Source organism: Hermetia illucens, chromosome 1 (assembly GCF_905115235.1).
Source record: "Hermetia illucens chromosome 1, iHerIll2.2.curated.20191125, whole genome shotgun sequence".
In the NCBI taxonomy this organism is placed as follows: Eukaryota; Metazoa; Arthropoda; class Insecta; order Diptera; family Stratiomyidae; genus Hermetia; species Hermetia illucens.
Window position 1 is genome coordinate 38,219,951 of NC_051849.1, and position 23,788 is coordinate 38,243,738.

A 23,788-nucleotide genomic window follows, 5' to 3' on the forward strand; every position below is an offset into this window, starting at 1 on the left:
TTGCAGAATGACCAAGCAAGTCTCATCGGATCGTTAATTTGCAATAAATAATAAAAACATGAGCTTATCCGACTTCCATCAAGTACACTCAACTATGTACATTTACTCCGAACAAGATCCACTTGCACCGCAGACGGAGCTGAGAAGGATACCCTCAAAGTGCAGTTTCTCAATTCATTCTTTTATTTTTGCACAAGCACCGGCAAAAATTACCATAATCCTGACGAAAAGAACCTGATAATTTCCCCCATTACATCACTTCTCACGAGCTCGTGTACATGACACGTAACCTCTCCCGATATCCTCATTTTTTTCCGGGACTGTCGTACTAATTCTCCTTCCTTTCCTCGTTTGTTATTTTTTCTCATTTTTTCCATTCGTTCCTTTTCAGATTACTTGCCGCCACTGTATTCAAGCCAAGCGGAGCGCGTAAAGCGTTCCCTTGTTTTGACGAGCCCCACCTTCGTGCCCCATTCCGGGTATCAGTATTCAGGGATCGCTTCCACATAGGACTCTCCAATTCCATCGTTCATGCAACCGATGACGTTGGATTCTACATGGGAACGGGTCTGGTAAGTATCCGTCAATTCAAGGATTCACTTTAATGGACTAATGCATCTATGGTGCTAATTGCTCAAAGGATGAGAGGAATATATACTCAAGTCGGTTCCATTTGTCTGATTGCACTTGAAAGTCAAGGGTATTTGTAGAGGTTTTTCGAAAGTTTTACTCATTGGCTTTCTAGGAAAAGGGTTCTTTCGCTCCTGCTGTATGAGCTGCTGGTTGAATTGCGGTAGCTGGCTCTTGTCTGGGGGTTGATAATAAGCTAAGCGTGTGAATTGTTGATTTTAGTTAAGAATGGACAGGGAATACGAGTAGCGAGAAAGCGGGACTACATCGGAAAAGTATTTGTATAATTTCCTTTTTTCATTATCTGTTATCCTTGCCGTAGACTGGAATCTAGGATTGCATCAGTGAAATATAGAAAAGGATGTTATGGTCATATTATTGAACATTTCATTTTAATTATAAAGTCTTCCCAAACTCCCCCTCCCACCCCCTCTCTTCTCCGGAGGTCCTTTTAACTATAATATAACCACGCTATCTACATAAAAAAATCCTAACCTGAGGGGGGTACAAAATTCAATGTGACGTGTCAATCGAATGGTTCTGAACTTGCCACTAATCCTAAAAAGAAAGAAATATTGCTGGCCTTGGGTTGTAAATATATACGAAGAAGTCCCTTTCAGTTATCTTCAAGGTACTACCCATAAAATGCGATGGACTAGTCAACCCTTTTTTCGTACTGTGTGAAGCACCCCTGCAATTGTTCAACTTTTATATCGAAACTATTCTATCCGCCTCCCGAAAATCAAAATGCTAGGTCTGGCGAATATCGTGGGTGTAGAATGACAGAATGACTCCTCAGGAGCAAATAGCAGCTCGACTGTAACCTCGTGTGCGCGGGGACATTATCATGATAAGGGTACCAGTCACATGACCGCCAAAGTTCCGGGCGTTTCCTCCGCACATCGTCTGGTAGACCTTTCGAAACTTCCAAACAAAAGTGCTGGTTAGCAGGATGGTACCAGCAACTGATTACTTGGTACACTGGCTACCTCACAGCAGAGGGAGCGGGTGCTGGTGTCATTGGTCCAAGGAAAAGGTACTTTGAGCCAATGGTCAGGTACACTAGCATATTCCAGGCGGAAATTTACGCCATAGACAAATGTGCCTCCTTTAATCTCCAAAGGAACTACAGTGAGCAGAACATACCTATTCTCACCGGAAGCCAAGCAGCGATCAAGGCACTTAGGTCCAACCAGGTGAACTCTAAGCTGGTATGGGAATGCCTTGAGAGACTGAATACACTCGGTTCGTCCAACAAGGTCTGGATACTTTGGGTTCCAGGCCATGCTGGGTTGGAAGGCGATGAGGCAGCGAAGCAGCGGACGAACTAGCCAAGAAGAGAGCAGGGACGCCTTTACACGGGCCAAAACCCTTCTGTGGAATCGGAAACGGTTTCATGACTATGACTCTAAGAAATGAAGAGGAACGGTTTAGGGAAGTATACTGGGCAGGCCTATCAGGGATGGAGCAGTCCAGGGTGCTTATTGGTGGAACTATCACCTAGGGAAGCTAGGGATATCTACGGCCACTGCTTGCAGGTTTTGTGACGAGTGTGACGAAACCTTTATATCCTGGGACAGTGTCCGGCACTTGTGCAAAGTAGGTCGAGGCATCTGGGAGATGCAAAGTTGAAAGATCTGAAAGTAGGGAACATACTAAAGTTCCTGACGGTTATAGGCTTGCTTGAGATACTATGATCAATAGGTACACTATAACCAGTAAAATGGGCACAATAGTTCTTTAAGAACGCAGTGCGACTTTCCCTTAACAGAATAATAATAATAACATGATGGCCAGGGAGCACAAATTTCCGGTGCACAATTTCATGAATATCGAAAAAGACAATGACCATGGTCTTCATATTGAACCTCATTTGCCTTACTTTTTTTAGTCTGGGGGAGCTGGGAGTATTCCACTGACTCTACGCTTGTATCATTTCCAGTTCATAGCCATAACACGAACTCCGCTCTTTGGCCTTGTAAATTTTCCACAACGGCTTTGCAGGCAATACACGACAACAGTAAGAAAAATACAACGCTTCGATCCAACTGTAGCTTATTGTGACCGATTCTTCCCGTGAAAGTACAGCGGCTGCCATCTACAGCTACTTTCAGATTTTTTATTGAGGATCCTGGGAGTCTTGAGTCCGCATCCACTTTACGACGGACCGGACCATTTGGAAAGCAACTTACTTTCTCTGTTGTGGTCCACGGATTCCTCTTTTTGGGTTAAAAATTTTCAAAAATCTTGATTGACGGTTTCGTCCATGGTAGAAGCAACTTACCAGACGCTGCCTCTCCTCTGCTCTGGGATAATCCGGCAGATGGTAATCCGGGTGTTTAACCCAAAAAGAGTGGACCACAAGAGAGGAAGTAATTTGCTTCCCAAATGGTCTGCTCCGTCATCAAGTGAATGAGGACTCAGGACTCCCAGAATCCTCAACAAAAAAGTTCACTTCGGTCTGGTCTAGGTTTGAACTTAGGACGGATTTCACTTCAATATAATACGCATTCATGTCGTGCTTGTGATTATATATAAATGGAGCGATTACCACCTGTCGCTACTTTCGGTCATGTTGCTCCTAGGGTAGAGGTGAGGCAGTGTCTGATGAGTTGCCTCTGCTCTGAACGAAACGGTCAGTCAAGATTTATACTTTCAGATGTTTACCGGTATGTTCGTTATCGCCGCTGCTGTTAACTTGATAAATATTAAATGTTGAGGTAGGCATCATCGAATCGCCCCCGCGGAAGGGAAATACCACGTCCCAGCCACACATTGAATGACCGACAATTTATTGATAACAGCGACTGACAGGCTATTTTAAGCATTTCCGAGACGGCGAATATAAATGAGCTGTAAGAAATGGTGGACCAGATCCTTCAGATACGTGAACCTGATGTGAGAACAGACATTTCATCCTGACCATCTCCTTCACAAATCGATACTAGGGTGAAACTAGCATATATAGAGAGCTGACTCGGCAAGCTGCAGCACAGCTGGACACGAAATCCATCCGTAATGGAACTCCGTCTTCCGTAGCGTTTATACGGGGGAAATGGATGCCGCAAGAAGCGCAATAGAGGTCCTGGAGACCATTACAAAAATCTTTACGATTAACTGGACACCCCGGATGGCGAGAGAGATCTGTATCGACTTGCTAAAAGCCATAACGAACGCACACAGGATATCGAACACTTCTGTTGCATTAATAACAAGAACGGTAACAACCGTCGAGCCACAACGGATAGATAGCGAGAATACTTCGAGCAGATTTCAACTGAAGAATTTGCTCATCCTCCACTTCCAGCATCATTGCCGACATTTGGAGCAGTCCCACCTATCATCGCAACTGAAGTCGAGGAGGCAATAAAACGAATGAAATCGGCGAAAGCAACAGGACCTAACGACATCGCATGTAAGCTCTGGAAAGCGAAGAACTGGGACCCTACACTGTGGCTCAGTGATTTTTTTAATCGGGTTATTCAGGAAGGAAAACACCATCTGAATGACAAACAAATACCACTGTTCCAATTTGAAAAATAATGGTAGTCCAATAGAGTGAACAAATTATAGTCCGATCCGATTACTTTCCCATACCATGATTTTTGAACGCATTCTTGACAACCGTATTCGCGAAATCGTTGAAATAACCGTGAATCAAGCCGGATTTGTCAAAAACTGCGGAACTACTGACGTAATACACGCTACGCGGTTACTCATGGAGAAACACCGTGAGAAGCATCGCCATCTTTACATTGCATTTCCGGATCTAGAGAAAGAGTTTGACCGTGTGCCACGCGAACTCATCTGGTATGCTTTACGACAACACTTAGTACCAGAAGAACTCGTGCGCTGGGTTCAATTGCTCTACCACGATCCGAAAAGTAAAGTTCGAAGTGTGGTGGGTGTATCAAAACCTTTTCGTGTTTCTGTTGGTGTTCATCAAGGAAGCACCCTCTCACCACTCCTCTTTGTTCCTGTTATGGACACCGTCACACAGGACATCCAACGTCCAGTGCCTTACACACTGCTTTATGCAGATGATGTTTTCCTAACATCTAATAGCAAAAATGATCTCGATCAACTTGTCGAAAAATGGAATGATCGCCTTATGCAACGCGGTCTCAGATTGAATCTGAATAAAATTGAATTTTTGACCCTATGAAACAGGCACAATCACTGTCAGAGGCGTATCTACGAACGTCTCAAATCTAAAATTTACTGCAATGTCATCCACCCTATTGCTCCCTATGGTTCTGAGTGTTGGTCGACTATAAAGCACAATGAACGGCGTCTTGCGGTAATGGAGACGAAAATGTTGCATTGGACTAGTAGCGTGACATGTTTTGATCACATCCAAAATGAGGATATCCACGATCGTTATGGGGTTGCACCGATTGTGGAAAAATTGCGAGAGAGGCGTCTTCGATGGTATGCTCACGTAATCCGTGCTAACGAGAATTCACTTGCCAAGATTGGTCTGAACATCGAAGTCGATGGTAAACGGCGAAAAGGCCGGCCGAAATAACGGTGGCTTGATACGCTAGATGGGGATTTAAAAGCCGCGAGTTTGCACCCAGATCAGGCATTCGATAGAACCAAATGGCGAAACCGATCACGACGACCCGACCCCGTTTATGAATGGGACAAAGGCTGAAGAAAAAGACGAAAAAGGCACACCGTCCATTAGCTGTGAGGACAAGGAGGACTTTTCGAAAACAATTCTTAGATGTGATTGCACAATGCCGGAACACCTACGAAATGTTGTAATATACTGACCATTCTAATGTTCTAAATCTCTACTCAACCCAACAGAAAATATTCATCAACTATTCAAGAATAAATTGTATAATGTAGTATTAACTAAGGGGTATACTCAATTATCCACAGCTCCGCGACGATTTCATTGAAACACCGCCAATACCAGCCGATGGAGTAGCCTGGGTAGTAAGTGATTTCCAACGAGAATCCTTAGACCCATCACCGACATATCAAATAACCACTACTGCTGCACCACCAGTTACAATTCGACCGCCACATTCCCGAGTATCAGCGCTCGGCGACAACTTCACCTTCAAAACAGACAAAAAACCTGTGAGAAATATTACGGCCCTAACGCATTCGCTGAACGTGCATACTTTGACCAAGGAATTAAACGTGCATACCAACCACACTAGCGGCCAAAAGAACATTTCAGCAATGAATCAACAAGCGGAAGATCCACTGAAACGAGCTCCTTCTTACACCTTCTACGCACCACATGATATCCTACCCAGATCAGATTTCATCCTCAAAACATCAAGAAGTGTTTTGGAATATCTACAGACGTGGCTGGAAACATCATATCCTTTAAGCAAAGTGGATTTCGTGGCACTTCCGTCATTAGATCGCAACATTATCTCATCCCTTGGTATCATCTCATTGCGGACGTCATTTCTTATGGATCCTAAAACTATCACCACAAAAGAGTATCACTCAACAGGGGTCAAAATCGCGGAGGCAATTGTAAAACAGTTTTTCGGCGGAATAGCTTCGCCCAAAATTTGGAAGGACATTTGGCTATGGGATGGTCTGATAAAATATCTTGCCATATTGGTCCTGTCACCATTGCAGCCAAATTGGCCACTTGAAGAAATGTATCTGTTTCACCTTGCGACAACTGCTTTGGATATAGATGCAATCCAGCGATGGGAGAGTATCATCAATGGAACGAGTCAGAACGGAATCAATGAGGATTTTTTCATCGATAAGGTATAGTGGGGTATGACAATTTTGATAAAGGTTTAATCAACATAGCCTTTCCTTTACTACTGATCAGACAGCGGCAATAATTTCAATGCTCCACACAGCCATAGGAGAAGAGAATTTTAGGAGTTGTTTAGGTCAGTTTTTAGCCAATAATCGATTCAAGACGGCAGAGCCTGCGGATCTGTGGAGTATATGCACGAAGAAAGCTAACGGATCGAAGAATATCAAGGTAATTCAGTCGAATGCAAAGTAATGCCTTATTCCTGTTGAATTCTTCCTAAAGACCCTCACCGATATATTATTATATACCTCTATGTATCCTCAATCCTTAGAATATCCTTTGGTAATCAGAAGAAGAGTACATTCGTCCTTTAAGAAACTTTGTTTTTCATGTTATAGGAAATGATGACACTGTGGACGACACAACCAGGATTTCCTCTATTAACAGTGACAAAAGTTGGGTCGAGCGTCTCCATATCGCAAAGACTATTTGAACCGACTGAGTTGACTGCTATTTACGATGAAACGTTCGAGATGAACTTCACAACATCTGTACCACCTACAACACACGCACCTCCCAAAAAAGGGAGTCATGTTCGGTGGATCCTTCCTGTGAACTATATTTCGAATGAAGAGAATGTAACAGATACGCTGTGGCTCCAAAATGTGGATAGTAAGTATACGCTACAGCCTCAATTACATACTTTAAGTATGTCTGATCATCATTAACAGCGCATCAACTATTCAATAGTGTAATCATTGGTAAATTTCCTTTAATAAACCTATACGAGTAGGAAATGTGGGATAGGAGTGGCCCCCTTCAATCCTGATGAAAGCTCGTGGCGGCCACCCCGCTGCCCCCGTAGAACGTTTCGGCCCTTCAAAATGGATTTTTGTTATGTCATCGTGGTAGTGTTTTAATTTTGAACCCTGCCGCGTTAAGAAGAAAAGATAGAGAGGTATGCAAGAGGAAAAGGAAGATCCGTTTCTCCAACCCCGTTAAAAATTTGCGACTACCATCCTTGCTTAAGAAATTATGGTGCCCCGAATTGGGAACTGTGGGGTCCCATCCCCCAGGCGGACAGGAGAGAATGAATGAAGAAGCGGGAGATCTTTTGTCTTAGAGCTCTTTGAAAAATCGCAGCGGTCATCTCCCCTTAAAAAATGATGACGCTTCAAATGGGGTATTGTGATATCATCATGGTAAAGGTTGATTTGTCAGCGCCACCCCGGCAAGAAAGGCAATAAAGTAGGGAGAAGAGGTCCCCCTTTTTAACATCGTCGAAGCATTGTCGCGATCGTCCCCCGTTGAAAGGTTATGGCGCCTGAAAAGAGGTTATTTTCGTAATATTAATAAACTTATTGGTGAGGCAATCATAGTCGCGATGTACAAGAAAGGTTACAAAGGAAATCCACTCCATGACCCTCCATCCCTCCCACCCACCATCGTGGTGCGAAACGGGGTGGAGAAGTAAGGAGCAGCCCTCTCCGCAATCCCCCCTTGCATATCGCGACGATATTTGCCCTACCAATATGCTTATTAATGTTACGAAAATTATTCCCCCTCAGGGCATCATTGCTTCTAAAGAAGAAGTGAATGTTAGGGCCCTTAGAAGAAAGGCGGGGGGGGGGGGTAGAAAGGAAAGTCTTTTCTATTCCTCCTCCCTTTACTTCCTCCCCTTCCAGAGTTGGGATTAGCAAGTCAAACTTGATGATAACATCAAAATGTTTCCCATTTGCAGTGCCTTAACTTTCGAAGAGGGTGGCCGCTGCTATTTTTCAACCGCCACGGGTTTTCATCTGGTCTGAAGAGGGAAAGCCATAAAGTTTTGACCTCCTCCAGGAATTGGGCTGAAATTCCGAAAATGCCACCCGAATAATCCAACATTGGAAGATCAACCAGATCTGCACTGTCAGCTGAAATATCTGAGGAAGAACACTCTTGAATGGAAACTGAACGAATCAGCGCCTCTATTTAAAAAGCTACTAAAACATGAGAAAATTGAGATGCATGATTTAAGAATCTGCGAATTTAGACTTTCACTTCAAGAGGTGTACGAATTACAAATCTTCGTGCAAAGGTGTATACTTCCAGAGCTGCTGAAATTCCCGAAGAGCAAGGAATATAACATGAAGTTGAATGCTCACGACAGGTTCGAACAATATTGAGAATCGATTCCCATTAAGTAGCATTCAATTACAATGAAGACTACGTGGTCTTTAGTATGCGAACTCTGAATACCTTGGGCACTTTTAGTGTCAAATAAGACCCTTACCCTGGCGGCCGGGCTAGACATAGTGCTCCTAACCCGAAACCCTCGACAACGGGCGATCCCTCAAAATTGAAAACCAACTAGAACGTCGGTTGCCGGAAACCGACTAAGAAGCGAAGGTCCACTGATATCCTGCTCAAGAGCCAGTAGCAGAAGGCAATGCATATTCTCAGTAAGATTGCTGAAAATATGGAGGCCGGTACTGTCAACGAGCGGGATGAAAAAGACCTCGCTAAATACTAGGCGACTGTTGAGGAATACAACAAACGCCTGCAGACGAATAGAAGGCGAAACCTATCGCTCTGAAACGTAATCGATCTCAAGATGAGGTCGAGCAAGATCACAAACGGAGCAGAGTGGGCAAGAGCTGAGACACTAAGCAACATCTGAAGAAAAGTACGCAGCAATAGTCAACCGACAGGCTACAAACTGCGAAAACCTTCAGCGACGTGATCAGGAGCCACTTACGTGCGGCGCTGGCGGATGATAATTCTGCTAGCGTCAAACTAGTGCCGAAGGTGTGGACTAGTGTTGAGTCCAGGCTGTCTGTCGGAAATGGTCATTGAGCATCTCCTGGACATCGAAAGCAAACACATGGGATTCATCCCCTTCTTTGATTCCTCTCAGGTTGTCCGTGGGATATAGCTTGCAAGGACCAATTCTCTAGGGACTTTCTCGATTGTACATCGCTAAAATCAGCGATGCCTGGGAGGGCGTAAAGCTCAATGTCACCCTTTATGACGAGATTCCCAGGAAACCGGTCGCTCGCATCTGGTTGCCGAAAATCCGCATTAATAAGGACAAGCTCGCCCAATCCCTGCGCCTTCAAAACCCCAGGATTATCAAAGAAGAGAAACCCCAGCAAACAGCCAACCCTTTCTACTACGTATAAACGAAGAGTGCCTAAAGCCACTGGAAAGGTCGACTATAAAGTGAGGTCCCAAGTAAGGATACCTGAATTCCACCTACCACGGCTGAATGAACAAAGATTGGTTCTTTCCTTTAATGTATAGTATCTGGGCGTAATCCTGGATGCAAAGATAAATTGGAGATTGAACATAGAACTCAGGGTTAAGAAGGCATGTATAGGCTCTATGCCTGCAAGAGAACCTTTGCAAAGAAATGGGGTCTGCGGCCAAGGATAATTCTCTGGATGTACACCGCTATAGTGCGTCCGGTCCTAACGTGCGGCTCTATTGTATGGTGGCAGGCTTTGAGCAAAAAATAGAATCGGATGAAGCTTAACAGCCGGGTCGGCTCGTCGTGATCCGTTCTGCAATTTTATTTTATCAAATTCCTGATCTGCATGCAATCTCGAAGCTTTTAAATCCCCATCCAGCGTATCAAGCCACCGTTGTTTCCGCCGGCCTTTTGGTCGCTTACCATCGACTTCGATGTTCAGACCAATCTTGGCAAGACCATACAGTGTTGCATGAGGCGGTCATTCCATTTTTAGACAAATTGCTCGAGATAATTTTTGCTATTAGACGCTAGGAAAACATCATCTGCATAAAGCAGAGTATAAGGCGCTGGACGTTGGATATCCCGTGTGACAGTGCCCATAACAAGCACAAAGAGGAGTGGTAAGAGGGCGCTTCCTTGATGAACACCAACAGAGACACGAAGCAGTTTTGATGCACCCGCCACACTTCGAACTTTACTTTTCGGATTGTGGTAAAGCAATTGAATCCAGTGCACGAGTTCTTCTGTCGTAGAGCATGTCAAAACTGCATTCATGGTATGGAAAATTAACAGGATCGTACGGTAATTTGAAAATTTTGCTGGACTACCTTTCTTTTTCCATATTGGAACTGTCATACTTTCTTTGCCAGTTCGATAGTGTTCTACCTTCCTGAATAACCCGATTAAAAAATTCACTGAGCCACAGTGTTGGGTCTCAGCTCTTCGCTTTCCAGAGCTCAGATGCGATGTCGTCAGGTCCTGTTGCTTTCCCCGATTTCATTTGTTTTATTGCCTTCTCAACTTCAGTTGCGCTGAATGTCGGCAATGATTCTGGAAGTGGAGGATGAACAAATTCTTCCTCACACTGCTTTATCGGTGACTTAATTCGCAAGACGGCAATCAACGGCTTTGAAATCAGTGACGGTGGTAAAATGTCAGCGTCTTATGTGAATATAGTCGATTTGCGTTTTACTGTTCCCAATATAAAATGTAGGAAGATGAGACAATCGTTTGATGAACCATGTATTCACAAGTACAAGGTCATGGATTCGACTATACTTTATTCATCTGTTTCCCTGATCTCCGCATTTTTTTTTGTTTTACTGAGGATAGTACAAAGTACGTTGCCTCAAACCCTCCTCCTTTGCCTGGGCTTGGGACCAGCATACTATGTTAATAGCATGGCAGAGTTCGGACCTTTTATCTACTAAAATCGTCTATTCAATAGCCTCCTCCTTGCTAATTTGAGAAAGTCTTGCAGGTGCAGAAATTGCGCATATTCTTCGTGAAACAAAACCTTTTCAAAGTATCTTCTTCTAAGGTCTAAGCAAACCGAGCATTTATATGGCAAATCCAGGGCAATTTCTTCCTGTTCGTCACCTCGGCTACATATACCCGAGATCACGCCCCAAACAGGGGATTTTGGGGTCCCCCCAGCAGAGGATTTTGAGGTCCAAAGTCGAGTTCACCAGGGCTACATCCTGACACCGATTTTATTTCTCCTTGTTATTAGTGGCGTTCTTCATACTTCCTTATTCGGAAGACGTAGAGGAATTCAATGGACAATGGCATGTTTCCTCAAACACCTCCACTACGCGACAGACTCTAGCAAAGTTGGCAAGTAGAATTGGATTGAAGCTAAATACCAACAAAACCAAGGTTCTGAGTCTCACGGATCATCGCACCCTCCCTATCTGCATTAAGGGGCAGAGCATCGAAAGCGTCGATCAATTTGTATATCTAGGAAGCGTAGAATTGACAACGCTAGATCCGCTTCTGCTATCCCCTCTTAAATCTGGAAATTTACATTGTCCTGTGCTAGTGTTCTTTCTGTGTATGTTTAGTAGCATGAGAGCGCATGGAAAGTGAACTCCACTGCTACCCAAAAGCCTCAAGCTTACGTCAATACCTGTCAAACGAAAAACTTGGTCGGCGCACAGTCCTGGTACTCGTACGTCCCTCTGGCAATCGGAAGTGGCAGTGAATAGGTCACACTTTTTAGGAGGAGCGACAATTGGATTGCTGGCTACGCCATGTAGTAGAATCAACTCTCCAAAGATTGCGGACGAGTGGGTCGCCGCAAGGGCATTTGGCGCAGAACAGTAGAAAATGAGTTCGAGCGTCTCGGGAAGTCGTGAGGGTCCTGAAGGGCATTTCAAGGGACCACGAGCGATGACGCGTGGGTGTGGTTGACGCGCTATACCCCACCAGGGGACGAAAAGCAATAATATGCTTCTGACATAACACTAATTCACACCTCAGCATTAGTTGCTTCCATCAATAGTAGAGATTCAGTACTGATTACAAAGAAGTATGAGATTCGAAGTTTTCGATTTTTTTTAATTCTATTCTAACCAAAACGTGCGATTGTTTTTCAGGAATTCAGTAAGTCGCATTTTATTAGGGGAATTAACATCATGAAAAGTTTAGACTTTCAAATAATAAATAAAACAGTTACATTAATTCAAAATATTCGAATAAATAAATTGTTATTTAATATCATTCAGTAAGTACCTGTTCCACACAATTATCTTTTTCCAGTCACCTTCCAACTTCCAACTGACGTGAAATGGATCAAAGTGAACGCTGGACAGAATGGATACTACCGCGTCCTTTACAATGAGGACAATTGGGCGAGCTTGATAGACGAATTGAAACAAGATCACAAAACATTCATACCCCAGGACCGCATTGGACTAATTTCTGATGCATTCACACTATGCCATGCCAATTTGATGCCGTGTGAAATCACCCTCAATCTAATCACATATTTGCCAAAGGAACGAAGTTGGGGTCCCATGACTACAGCTTTGACAAATTTGGAACGTTGGCGACGTATCCTTAAGTATTCCGAGTGCTTCCTTATGCTGTCCGAATTTATTAAGATAATGTTACAGAAGCCAATTGGTGAGCTCGGCTGGAAAGATACTGGAAATGATGAGATAAGGTAACTAAGAAACCTACCAGGGTTATATGAGAACCATTAAATATCAAAACAATTGCAGGCTGCTCCGACCTGAAGTGCTCCTAGCGTCGGTCCTATGGGAGGATATGGATAGTATAAGTAAGGCCAAGAATATATTGCACCAATATTTGACCAACGGAACCGCCCTTCCACCGAATTTAAAAGAGGTACGTAGGAATAATTAGCAACAGTTCAAATGACTCTAAGTTCCATCTTATTTCTATTTTTCTTAATTTTTGACTTTTACAGGCTGTCTACACAGGAGCCGTCCTATCCGGAGAATATGTCTACTGGCAATATTGCTGGGATCGTTTTACATCACTACGTGGTTCACCTGATGGTCTCGTAGAGAGAATGCAATTACTTCGAGCTCTTGGGAAAACCAAAGATGCGTGGCTGCAAAATCGTCTTCTATCACATGTAACTATGCTTCCAACTGTTGAAGTCGTTCAAGTACTTCAAGCCATATCTGGAACTCCAACGGGAGGAGCGATGGCATGTCGTTTCCTTCAAGCCAAATGGTATGATCTTCAATCGAAATTGGGCCAGGGTAGTACGAATTTCGCTAAAGTGATAACAGCCATAACACAATATGGAGCGACGAAATTCGATTATGATGAGGTAAGTAAAGGGCTGTTTCTGAATGTGCATCTGTAATATTTTCTTGAACTAAGGCCGAGCTCAATTTCGAATAATCGACGCCGTTTTTACAACTATCCATCTCTGGTCATAGGAGGTGTCGTACGAATTTATTTTTTTCTCTTGTTAAGAAGTCATACTCTTTTGTGTTTACCGATATTTTTTGTCATATTCCATGAAACACCGACTTCATACTTTCTTAGAAACCAATCCTTTGACTTGTGAGTTTTTCAACAAAACCTTAAAATCGGTTTACTGTCTGTCTTTTGGAAGTGGGGGATTTTTACCCCCTAAAACCACCTTCAAGTCCTCCCCTCCCTTCCTCTTACTAGCATTCTTCGCACCAGATTTTGTGCTACCAGCAGTTCTTCTAAACTCTTCTCTAGGTTCTTCCTTTCTTCCACGAATCTTGGATAGTAAATGAATACGTTTTCTGAGTCCTCTTGGACTTCATCGCAGTTTGGACAATCGTGTTTAAACCTGCAGAGGTACTGCCAATATCATCCTGGCCCGTGAGAAACTGGATGAGATTATAATTAATATCACTATGCCGTCTCTCCAGCCACCTTGATGGCAAGGATGAGCCGGTGTATTCACCGGCGCTTTCCCCAGTATTCCCAGCGCTCTTGCCATATATTTACAGATCTCCTCCTTTCGGCGTTGTTCTACAGCAGTGGGCCCAGTACAGAGTCCTGTGAGACACTCGCGGAGGCAACTTACTCCTTCATACCAGTGCTACCGTTCTTGTAAACATCTGTTGGCAAGAGCGCTGAAGGCCATTACAGTCCCGCAGCGATTAAGCGGCTGTTAACCTGTCTGTTTCTGTTAAAGTATCCCCCGAACCCCCTGAAATGATGAAAAACGAAAGCAGGAAGGGACATCTGAAGGAGACTTCACTCGGGTACTCTCCAGGGTTCAAAAGAAAAAAGACGAAGAGGAACAAGAGACAACAACACGTCGCGCCATCAGAAAAACATCTGCCTAAAATTAAGGCGAACGCGAAGGACGGAGCACTAAAAGAAAAGGTGGGGAGGCGAAGGAGGACTAGACCGCCAGCTCTGCTTGTTAAGCCGACGGCAAGAAGGCAAGACATTTACGAAATCCTCAGTGAAATCGGTTACAATATTAAACCCGAAGAGAACGGAGCAGAAGTGTCTTCCATTCGTGGTGGAGTCGTAGTCGAACTAGGCCCTAGACAATAAATAAATTTACTTTGTGCGAAGCAGTCAAGGGGCTTCTGGGAGAACAAGCTTTGGTTTCCAACCTGGAACCCACGTGTTCTCTGGAAATCCGAAACCTTAAATGCCTCACGGAAAAGAACGAGGTAGAAGAGGCCATCAAACGCGAATGTCCGGATTGATATCACCTCTGCGAACTCCCGAGGCCAAAAACTCGATGTGGTGGAAGCTGCGAAGCAATACGCGAGGAAGCTTCTAAACAGCGGGAAAATAAGAGTTTGTTGAGTAGCGTATAGGATACGAATCCGGGCCGCCCAACCAAATGCTAAAGATATTTGGATTATGGGCACACATCTGCGGTCAGGCAGCGCATAAAGCGAACACCTGCCATGAAAAGGAAAGCTGCGTCCTATGCAGGGACCGTGGCACGACTGATGAGAATGTTGCGCACACTGCGGGCTCGGGGCAGTTTCCAGTCTTCGGAGCAGAATTGGAAAGAGCTAGGACGCGGCCAACATGATTCGTATCCTACAAATCAATATGCACCGGAGTGCAACCGCTCACGAATTGCTAGTGCAGTTCGCTGCGGAGACCAATGCTGATTTAGTACTCATTAGTGAGCAGTACCAAAAGAAGGACCTAGTTTCATAGCACCCTGACATATCAGGCATTGCTGCCATCTGGGTTCGGGACGGCACCCTCCTTAGGGTTCTTACCCGAGGCAGAGGGGACGGCTTTGTCTGAATTCGGTGTTCAGGGATAACGTTTTTTAGTATCTATCTTACGCCGAATGAGACCATGCCGGACTTTCGACGCGGGCTTGACGCTTTGGAGGGCGTTATCTTAGGCACACATGGGCGATCCTGGTCGGGGTTGACTTCAATGCTAGGGCACGTGAATGGGGCATGCCTCACACAGACTCCAGAGGGAAATGAATTCTGGAAATGGCGGCGAGAACAGGACTGGCCGAATCCACCCCAACTTTCCCGCACCCGGGCTGCGAGGGAAGCATTCCAGATGTAACCTTCGCATCACTGGTGTCACAATGGACGGGTGGCGAGTTCTAGCAGACTTCTCGGCAAACGACCATCAGAAACTCTCGGTGTGCGGCACCCCGGCGATCTTCTTATGCATGGGCCGTCGCGAAAGTGAACACCCTGAGGTTTGTCGAAACCCTTGGAACAGGTGGGGCCACGCTGGGGGATACTCCGGGGGCGGTTGGGCTGCAGCCGACACTGTCGTAAATTCAGTTATGAACCTGATAACGACGGCCTGCGGAGTCTCCATGCCCAGAAGGGCATCGAGACGTAACAAACCTTCTATGTATTGGTGGACAATGGAAATTGCAGAGCCTCAGAAGAAGTGTCGCCGCTTAACACAACGTCTAAGCAACCGAGAGGAGGCATGTACCATAGCGAAGGAGTACAAATCAGCCAAAAGGAGACTCCGCAGCGAAATAAAGAAGAGCAAAGCTCGCTGCTGGCAGAATCTGGTCGACGGGGTGAATGAGGACCTGTGGGGACTCGGTTACAAACTGGTAACCCGAAAAATCAGGGCGCTGCAGAAACCCTGTTCACTTAATACCGAGCAGATGGACCGCATTGTAAGGGCACTATTCCACGTCTCGCGCAAGTATAGAAACTGGGAGCTTTGCGGATGACGTCGCACTGTCTCTGAACCGACCGTGATGGTGGTCGCGGGAGTGATTCCCGTTGCCCTTCTTGATAAGAAGCGTCAAGCCATATACAAGCGGAAAGGAGATGAGCCAAGGGAGGTTGTTGCTCGTGAAGAACGACAATGCACTCTAGGCAGCTCTCTTGGCAAAATTAAACTAGAGGCAGATAGAATGCGCGGCTCATCGGCAACTTAGTTGTGTGGCTGAATCGAAAGCTTGGTGAGATTGACTATTTCCTTACACAATTTTTAAGTGGGCATGGAGGTTTTCAGTCTTACCTGCACAAGATTGGAAAGGCGCGATCTCCGGATTGTGTGTTTTACAATAGCGTTGTGGACGACGCCCATCACACTTTCCTTTCTTGTGGAAGGTGGGATGGAGTTCGTCAGCAGCTCTATTTAAACCCAGGGGATCTCTCTCCAGACAACATTATCGAAGAGATGCTGAGGAGTGCTGACAGGTAGAGCCGTGTTGCCCATTTCATTCGGATCCTTCTCGTTGCTAAGAAGATAGAGCTTGACCGGTGGAGGAGCCGGCTAGCAAGGGGTTCCTTGAACTGACAGTTCTCTTCCGCCGAAGTAATGTGACACACGGTTCCAGGCTAGCTCTATAACGATGGAGAGCGATTTTGTTGGTAGTCTGACGATGTATCGAACCGAAAGTCCAATACTGTGTACGTAAATGCATTCACCTAACCTACCTCAAAAAATAAAAAAAAATCCTCCGATTTCAACGATAAGCTAACGATCCTTCTCTTGGGAATAGTTTTGAATAGAATACCTCCATTCTGAACACCACAAACGTTTTCACGCGCGTTCGCCTGATTTTCCTCTTCATTTTTGTGAAATAAAATATATACGTGAAATCTTTTCAGAAATGATATTCATTTTTTCTTTCAAGTTAATTTTGATACAACGCATTTGTTCCAATAAAACTCATTATTAATGATCAGCTGATGTTTAAACTGAGAGACGAAGAAAAGTTGCCAGAGTCGATAAACAGAAAATGGCACGATACGTTTTAAGGTTTTGTGTAAAACAATTATGGTTGGTTGGCGTCAATTATGGTTGGTTAGCGTACACTTCGATGTCTTCAGGTTGTTTCGCGACAACAACCACAGCTAGATCATCTTCGAAACCGATTATCGTGACTTCCTTTGGCAGGAAGGGCAAGGACCCCATTGCACATGACGTTCCACAGTAGAGGACCCAACACTGAGCCCTGTGGTACTGCTGTGGTGACGGCGTACTGCTTGGATCCCTCATCCGTTTCGTACCAAAGTATTCTCTTCGAAAGGTAACTGTCGAGGAGCTTAGTCAAATAACTAGGGCCACCCGTTTTAGCCAGTGAGCTTTTTATCCATTCCCAACTTGCGTGACGCGGAACTGTCATGCACTCGTCGCTCCTCACATCTTTTTCTTAGGCTTTTGTCCCGTTCACAAGCAGGGTCGGTTGTGCCATTTTATTTTATCAAACGCCTGGATCTGTGATGTAATCGCGAGGCTTTTAAATTCCCATCCTGCGTATCAAGCCACGGTTCTATCGGCCGGCCTTTGGTTGCTTACCGTTGACTTCGACGTTCAGACCAACATTGGCAAGTGAATTCTCGTTAGCGCGAATAACGTGACCATATCATCGAAAACGCCTCACTCGCAGTAACGACCGCGGATATCTTCATTTCGGACGTGACCAAAACGTGTCACGCCACCAGTGCAATGCAACATCTTCTTCTCCATTACCGCAATACGCCGTTCATTGTCTTTTATGGTCGGCCAACATTCAGACCTATACAGACGGACGATACTGCAGTAAATTTTAGACTTGGGGGGTGCGCTGATACGTCGATCACAAAGAACACCATTTGTGGAACGCCACTTCATCCAATGGATATTTAAATCGCTCAGTTCTGGGCAGGTTACTGCCATTGACAGCACTGAGCGATTTAAATATCTCGAGTCAATGCTATCAGTCAATGGAGAATTGGGTTATGCTCCTCACATAGGGATACACAAAACCTTTTATACCTGAAGCGTTAAGCTTCCGGTTTCCCGACTTGTTATCTGATAACCATGCCACCCCGTTTTGTATATCACTTTCTTTAGGTCAAAGATGTAGCTTTAAAATTTGTATAAATTTCCTATATCCCTAATAACATCCTTCTCATTTCTTTCTATTTCAGCTCAAATCACTAGTTCATAGATTCGGGCATGGTCCCGGTATGAAAGTCCTAAACATGACGCTGAGTAGTGTTGGGGCGAATGTTGAGTGGGTGGCGAGAGCGCAAACATCAATATATAGTTGGGTTGAAACCAACGGCCACATACATTGACTGTAAATTACCATAAGTCATAGTTATCAAGTTACCACAATCTATGTAAGTTTTGACCCAAGCATCCTTTCGTTCTCTCATTTGTATCCACGTTTACAAAAGTTTCCGCAGTAAATCATAGATGTATGTATACATATTTATAATTCTTATAGATCCTATTTTGCTAAATATCGCATTAAAATTGAAAACGATTGAATTATTATATCATTCAACATATAATGGATTCACTCTTTGTAACACACATTTATACATATTAACATCATATCTTAACAAATAATGTAAAATAAAGGGAAACGAGACAGTGCATAGAAATACTCTAAGTAAATTATAATTATAATTAGGCTAAAATGAATTAAAAGAAGAAAATGATGAAAAATCTCCAAGTGAAAGACAACTCTTGGGTCAGTCAGTAGATAAGATTCGGTATTGAAATTTCTTTAAAATTTTATACAATTTAAGAATTGTGGCAATCCAAATTTGTGAGTACAAAAACATTTACATATACATCTTAGATAAAATCAAGAAAAAAAAAGATATTATGAGGAATTTATAGTTTCGCATTCTTTCAATTCCAAACGACTGACCTGAAATCCGAATTCCATGGAACAAGGACAAGCGGATAACGTTGAAGAGAATTTTTCACTCCTAAACTATGTGTAGGAAAATGCTGTATTGAAAATATAAAATTGGTGGCCTAGATATTAGAGCGTATTTAAATTGAACACTATTTTCCCAATATCGATTCGATTTATTTTTGATGAACTTCACTGACTGGGATGTATCGAAAAAATCTTTCGGTTGTTTTGTATCTTTCCCAAAGAAAGTGCAAAAAATCACTCAATTTCTATCTTTTCATTATTAAAATGGCCAAAGTTTCGGAAATCTAGGTTGTCCCTGGTTGTGTTAGTCCTACCTACAAATAGTCTCCTATAAACTACGTAGTTCATAAAAATAGCATCTTTGTTGCTTTATATACTTTCATTCATATCTTACCGTGCTCCAAGGGTCCATTGAAATATATCCTTTGATATCAATCTTGTGCAATAGAAAGTGTAAACGTATTAGCTATGAATTCAGAGCTAAAACTGATTTCGCTGCACTGAAATGAATTTAAAAAATATTTTATTGTCAGAAATCCGCGGTTCTTAAATAAAAACTCAATGCTCTTCAAAGTACCTTGGGAATAGCCATCAGAGACCCATCTGATGAAAAAAATTTAAATAATTAATTAAATGGCCAAAGTTTTCCAAAGCGTAAATCACGATTTCGTCCTTATTGAAACCTTTAATTTTATATGAAATATAGGAACCCAATGGCATGTCTTATGCACTCGCTTTCCACGTTATGTATATTAAATGAAACGCAATATGTATGAAGGCTTGGAGCAGAATGGGTTGGAGGTTGTTTGAAATTGTCGCGTACCAGGAACCTTGCTTAGAAAAATTTAGCGTATTTCAATATTTCCGAAGCAAATAAATAAAACATTTTATAAATTTGACATTAATCTCCAAAGAGAAAGTAGCTAAGACAAGTGATAATGTATTTTTGCAGGAAATTCTAGATCTAATAATTGGAATATATGTAATTATTTGTAAGAACATAACAATGACTTTGTTTCCTTTTTACAACATTTAGAGAGATTCGTCTTTCTTTTTAAAGATTTCTTTGGTTTTTCAAATGGAGATAATTTTGAAGGCAACATGAACTCTGTGATCAGCTAACGTTTTGGTAGAAATAATGTTTGTCTGGACACCTGAACAATCAGCCTTATGTCGTCATCATCGAGGCTCTACGGCATCCTCCCCCCACCATGGCCTCGGTCTTCAGGATGTCCTTCCTCCAACCACTTCGATACATCGTCCGCGTCCTCCAATTCTGAAATCTGAGCAGTGATGCACTGTATTCATCAACAGAATCTGCTCAACACTTGCGAGGGTTTCCTGTCGGTCTTCGTCCTTCTGTTCTCCCGTCGAATATCCTTTTAGGTATCCAAGTGTCGTCCATACATCGAATGTGATCAGCCCACTACAACTTCCGTTTGATTAATTTGGAGACTTCAGGGTCGTCAAATATTTGACACAACTCATCGTTTTATCTGATTCGCCATTGGTCGTCCGCTCGTTTGGCTCCCATTATTTTCCTCACGACCCTCCTCCTGAAGGAACTGACTAGCTTTTCGGAAGTTCGTGTTGGGATCTATGTTTCTCACCAGCATAGTAGTAGTAGCAAACACAGGTCTTATTATCATTTTGTATACTTAGTGCTTTGCTTTCCTATATATATAGCTGACTTTTAAAATCGGGAGGACCAAGTAAAAGGCTCTGTTTGCGATCGAATTCGAAATTTTTTTTTGTCAGTTTCATTTTTCGTAAGTTGTTCCGCTTTTATCTACCTTTTTCAAACTGTACTTGTCAATTGTTATATTTTGTCTAGTGGGCGTTATTTTTCTCATTTGCGTCATAATTTTCGTTAATTCGTAGACCTACTTCTTTTGTTTTTTAATCGAGGTTTGTAAAAATCTCCTTGACTGATTTGAAAGATCGCGCCACGAAGTTTACAGCGTCCGGATATGCGAGGATTTGGCAAGACTTATAGAGCAACATGACTTTTGTGTCCACAGGCAAATTTCGTATAACTTGCTCCAGTGCCAGATTGAACAGTAGAAGTGCCAGCCCATCTCCTTGTTTTAATCCGATGTTCCTCTAAAAGATATCTGTCAGACTATTATTGACTCTAACCTGCGCTGTTGTGTGGGAGACTGTCATTCTTCTAACTTTGTGCAGTACATTTCGGTCAATACCCTGATATACCTTCTTGAATTCTACGAATATTTGATGAATATCAATGTTGAATTTCCAGCATTTTTCTAGCAAATGTTTGCTCGTAAATAGCTGGTCAATTGTCGATCTTCCCTCCCGAAAATCTCATTCGTATTCACCAATCGTCTTATCGACGTGTATTCCAATTCTTGTCTGTAATTGTCGTATGGCAATTTGTTGTTGTTTCGTCCGTGGTTCCAGATGGAGAGAACCAAATTATGGATAGCTTTCGTAGTCCATGAATAAGTTCAACGCTCAGCATCTATGCCCGGTGCCTTGTTCATTTTTAAGGTTTTGTATAAAACAAACAAACACAATTTGGATAGTTTGAAGGAAAACCAACTATCGTTAACATATCTATAGAAGTTACATCTCTATGGTTTTACGTTAGTACCAGTTTCATGGACTTAACTCCACGGTCTTCTTAACACACAGATTAATTTTGGAAGCAGAATCAGAGCCCCGCTGAGACAAGCAAACCGGTACCAGTGGATGAAAAACCCATGTAAATATCCACCGAAATAAGGAGTATGACACCCGTGTTGAAACGCCGAATGATCTCGGTTTGCTTGAATGTGACCGCAACCTCCACGAAACTCCCAATTGGCGGCCAACCGCTTTAACCGAGCTGTGAGACATGTAAATTCGGGGCTATACCGGTTCCCATGGTATTAGTATACCCCTGATAAGCTTTCGTGACCAATTGCCACTTGAGTCCCCGTGCAGAATCGGATCTGATCGCCCTAATAAGCCTTTGAGGCACTCGCCTACTGCGTCACGGTCAGCACACCAAAGTGAATGCAGCTTCCCCGATGCCACCACTATGGAGGTTCTTCTGGGCCACTTGGTTTTGGTTTGGCGGACTGGGTTGCTGCCCCGTCTTCCTTACTACCATCTCAGAGCACCACATATGTAGTTATAGAAGGTCAAAATTTTGTTTCACGTGGATTTATCGCAATCATAGACGTGTATGACATCATCCTCATTGTTTTTTTTTGGCAGCAGGGTAGGTGGACTCACTTACACACAGAGTGTTGGACTCCCGCAACAGCACGCTGTCGGATTAACAACTGAACACCTCCCTGCAATCAGAGAACTAGCCTGGAACCGTTTGATACACTACTTCGGGCTAGCCCTCCCGCTCTCCCGGTTTTGGAAGCCTTCAAGTCAAGGAATTCCTTTCACCAATGGAAGGGAAGGGAAGGAAGGGAGTTGTCACTTCAGGGAACCCCTTACCGTCCGACCCCCCGCCGGTCGAGTTCAATCTTCTTCGCAATAAGAAGAGCCCGTACATAATGCGCAATACGATTCCAGCTGCCAGCGCTCTTCAGCATCTCTCTGACAATGTTGTCTGGAGAGAGCTCCCCTGTGTCTGCATAAAGCTGCTGACGAAAGCCGTCCCACCTCTCGCAAGAGAAAAAGATGTGTTCAGCGTCGTCCGCCACTCCATTGCAAAACACACAATCAGGAGATCGCGCCTTCCCAATAATGTGCAGGTAAGACTGGAAACCTCCATGCCCACTTAGAAGTTGGTTAAGGAAGTAATCAATCTCACCGTGCGTTCTGTTCAACCAAGGATCTCATTTGTCGATGAGCCGCGCAGTCCATCTGCCCCTTGACTCATTTTGCCAAGAGGGTTGTCACTCGCTAAGGGTGAGTTGACGTTCTTCACGGGCAACCACCTCTCTTAAGTTTTCGGCCTTACGGCGGTAGATAGCTTTGCGCTCCTTGGAAAGGAGGGCAACGGGGGTCACTCCCGCGATCACCATCACAGACGATTCAGAGACAGTGCGATAAGCAGACGCCATTCGCAAAGCTCCCCGCCTCTGCATTTGAGCAAGAAGTTTCCGATGCACCTCCTTGTCAAGGTCATCAGTCCATATCTCCGCGCCATAGAGCAGAACCGACTGCGTTGCCCCAATAAGGCAACGTCTCCTAGTTGATATACGGCCCCCGACATTCGCCATTAGCCGACTCAAGGTCGCGACTCCAACTGCAGCTCCGTCCGTTGCTGCTTTGATTTGCTCGATGAAGCTCATCTTCAGTCGAGCATTAAACCAAGGTTAAATATCTTGGTGCTGGTTTTGACTCTATAGTCAACTGGCCGATCGATATGGGACGCAGGGCCGGGATTCTCCTTCTGGTCAAGATGACTATTTGGGTTTTTTCCAGCACAAGGCTGAAACCGCGAGCAATCATCCATCCGCTTACCCGTAGCATCAATATGCCAAGTCTGCTTTGCGCCTGTTCAACAGTGCGTCCGGCAACAATTGCCGCATCATATCGAGTCTCAGCAGACTATCATAAGAAGCGTCCCCGTGCTACTCCCGACGTGATATTCATCCTCCTT

General features: G+C 43.9%; 1 protein-coding gene across 6 annotated transcripts in view; it reads left to right on the forward strand.

The window, feature by feature from the left end:
- Positions 1–19,710, forward strand: part of LOC119646603 (endoplasmic reticulum aminopeptidase 2) — a 110,005-nt gene extending 90,295 nt beyond the window's left edge. For 5 of the 6 annotated variants that reach the window (XM_038047099.1, XM_038047100.1, XM_038047101.1 and 2 more), the window contains 8 exons: positions 392–572; positions 5,521–6,381; positions 6,449–6,607; positions 6,778–7,051; positions 12,375–12,780; positions 12,839–12,965; positions 13,048–13,419; positions 18,470–18,619. In XM_038047099.1, the coding sequence (XP_037903027.1) occupies positions 392–572; positions 5,521–6,381; positions 6,449–6,607; positions 6,778–7,051; positions 12,375–12,780; positions 12,839–12,965; positions 13,048–13,419; positions 18,470–18,619 (2,530 nt within the window). Of the gene's footprint in view, positions 1–391; positions 573–5,520; positions 6,382–6,448; positions 6,608–6,777; positions 7,052–12,374; positions 12,781–12,838; positions 12,966–13,047; positions 13,420–18,469 lie in introns of all 6 variants that reach the window. The other variant, XM_038047103.1, reaches the window with a different exon arrangement.
- Positions 19,711–23,788: the final 4,078 nt, after the last annotated feature.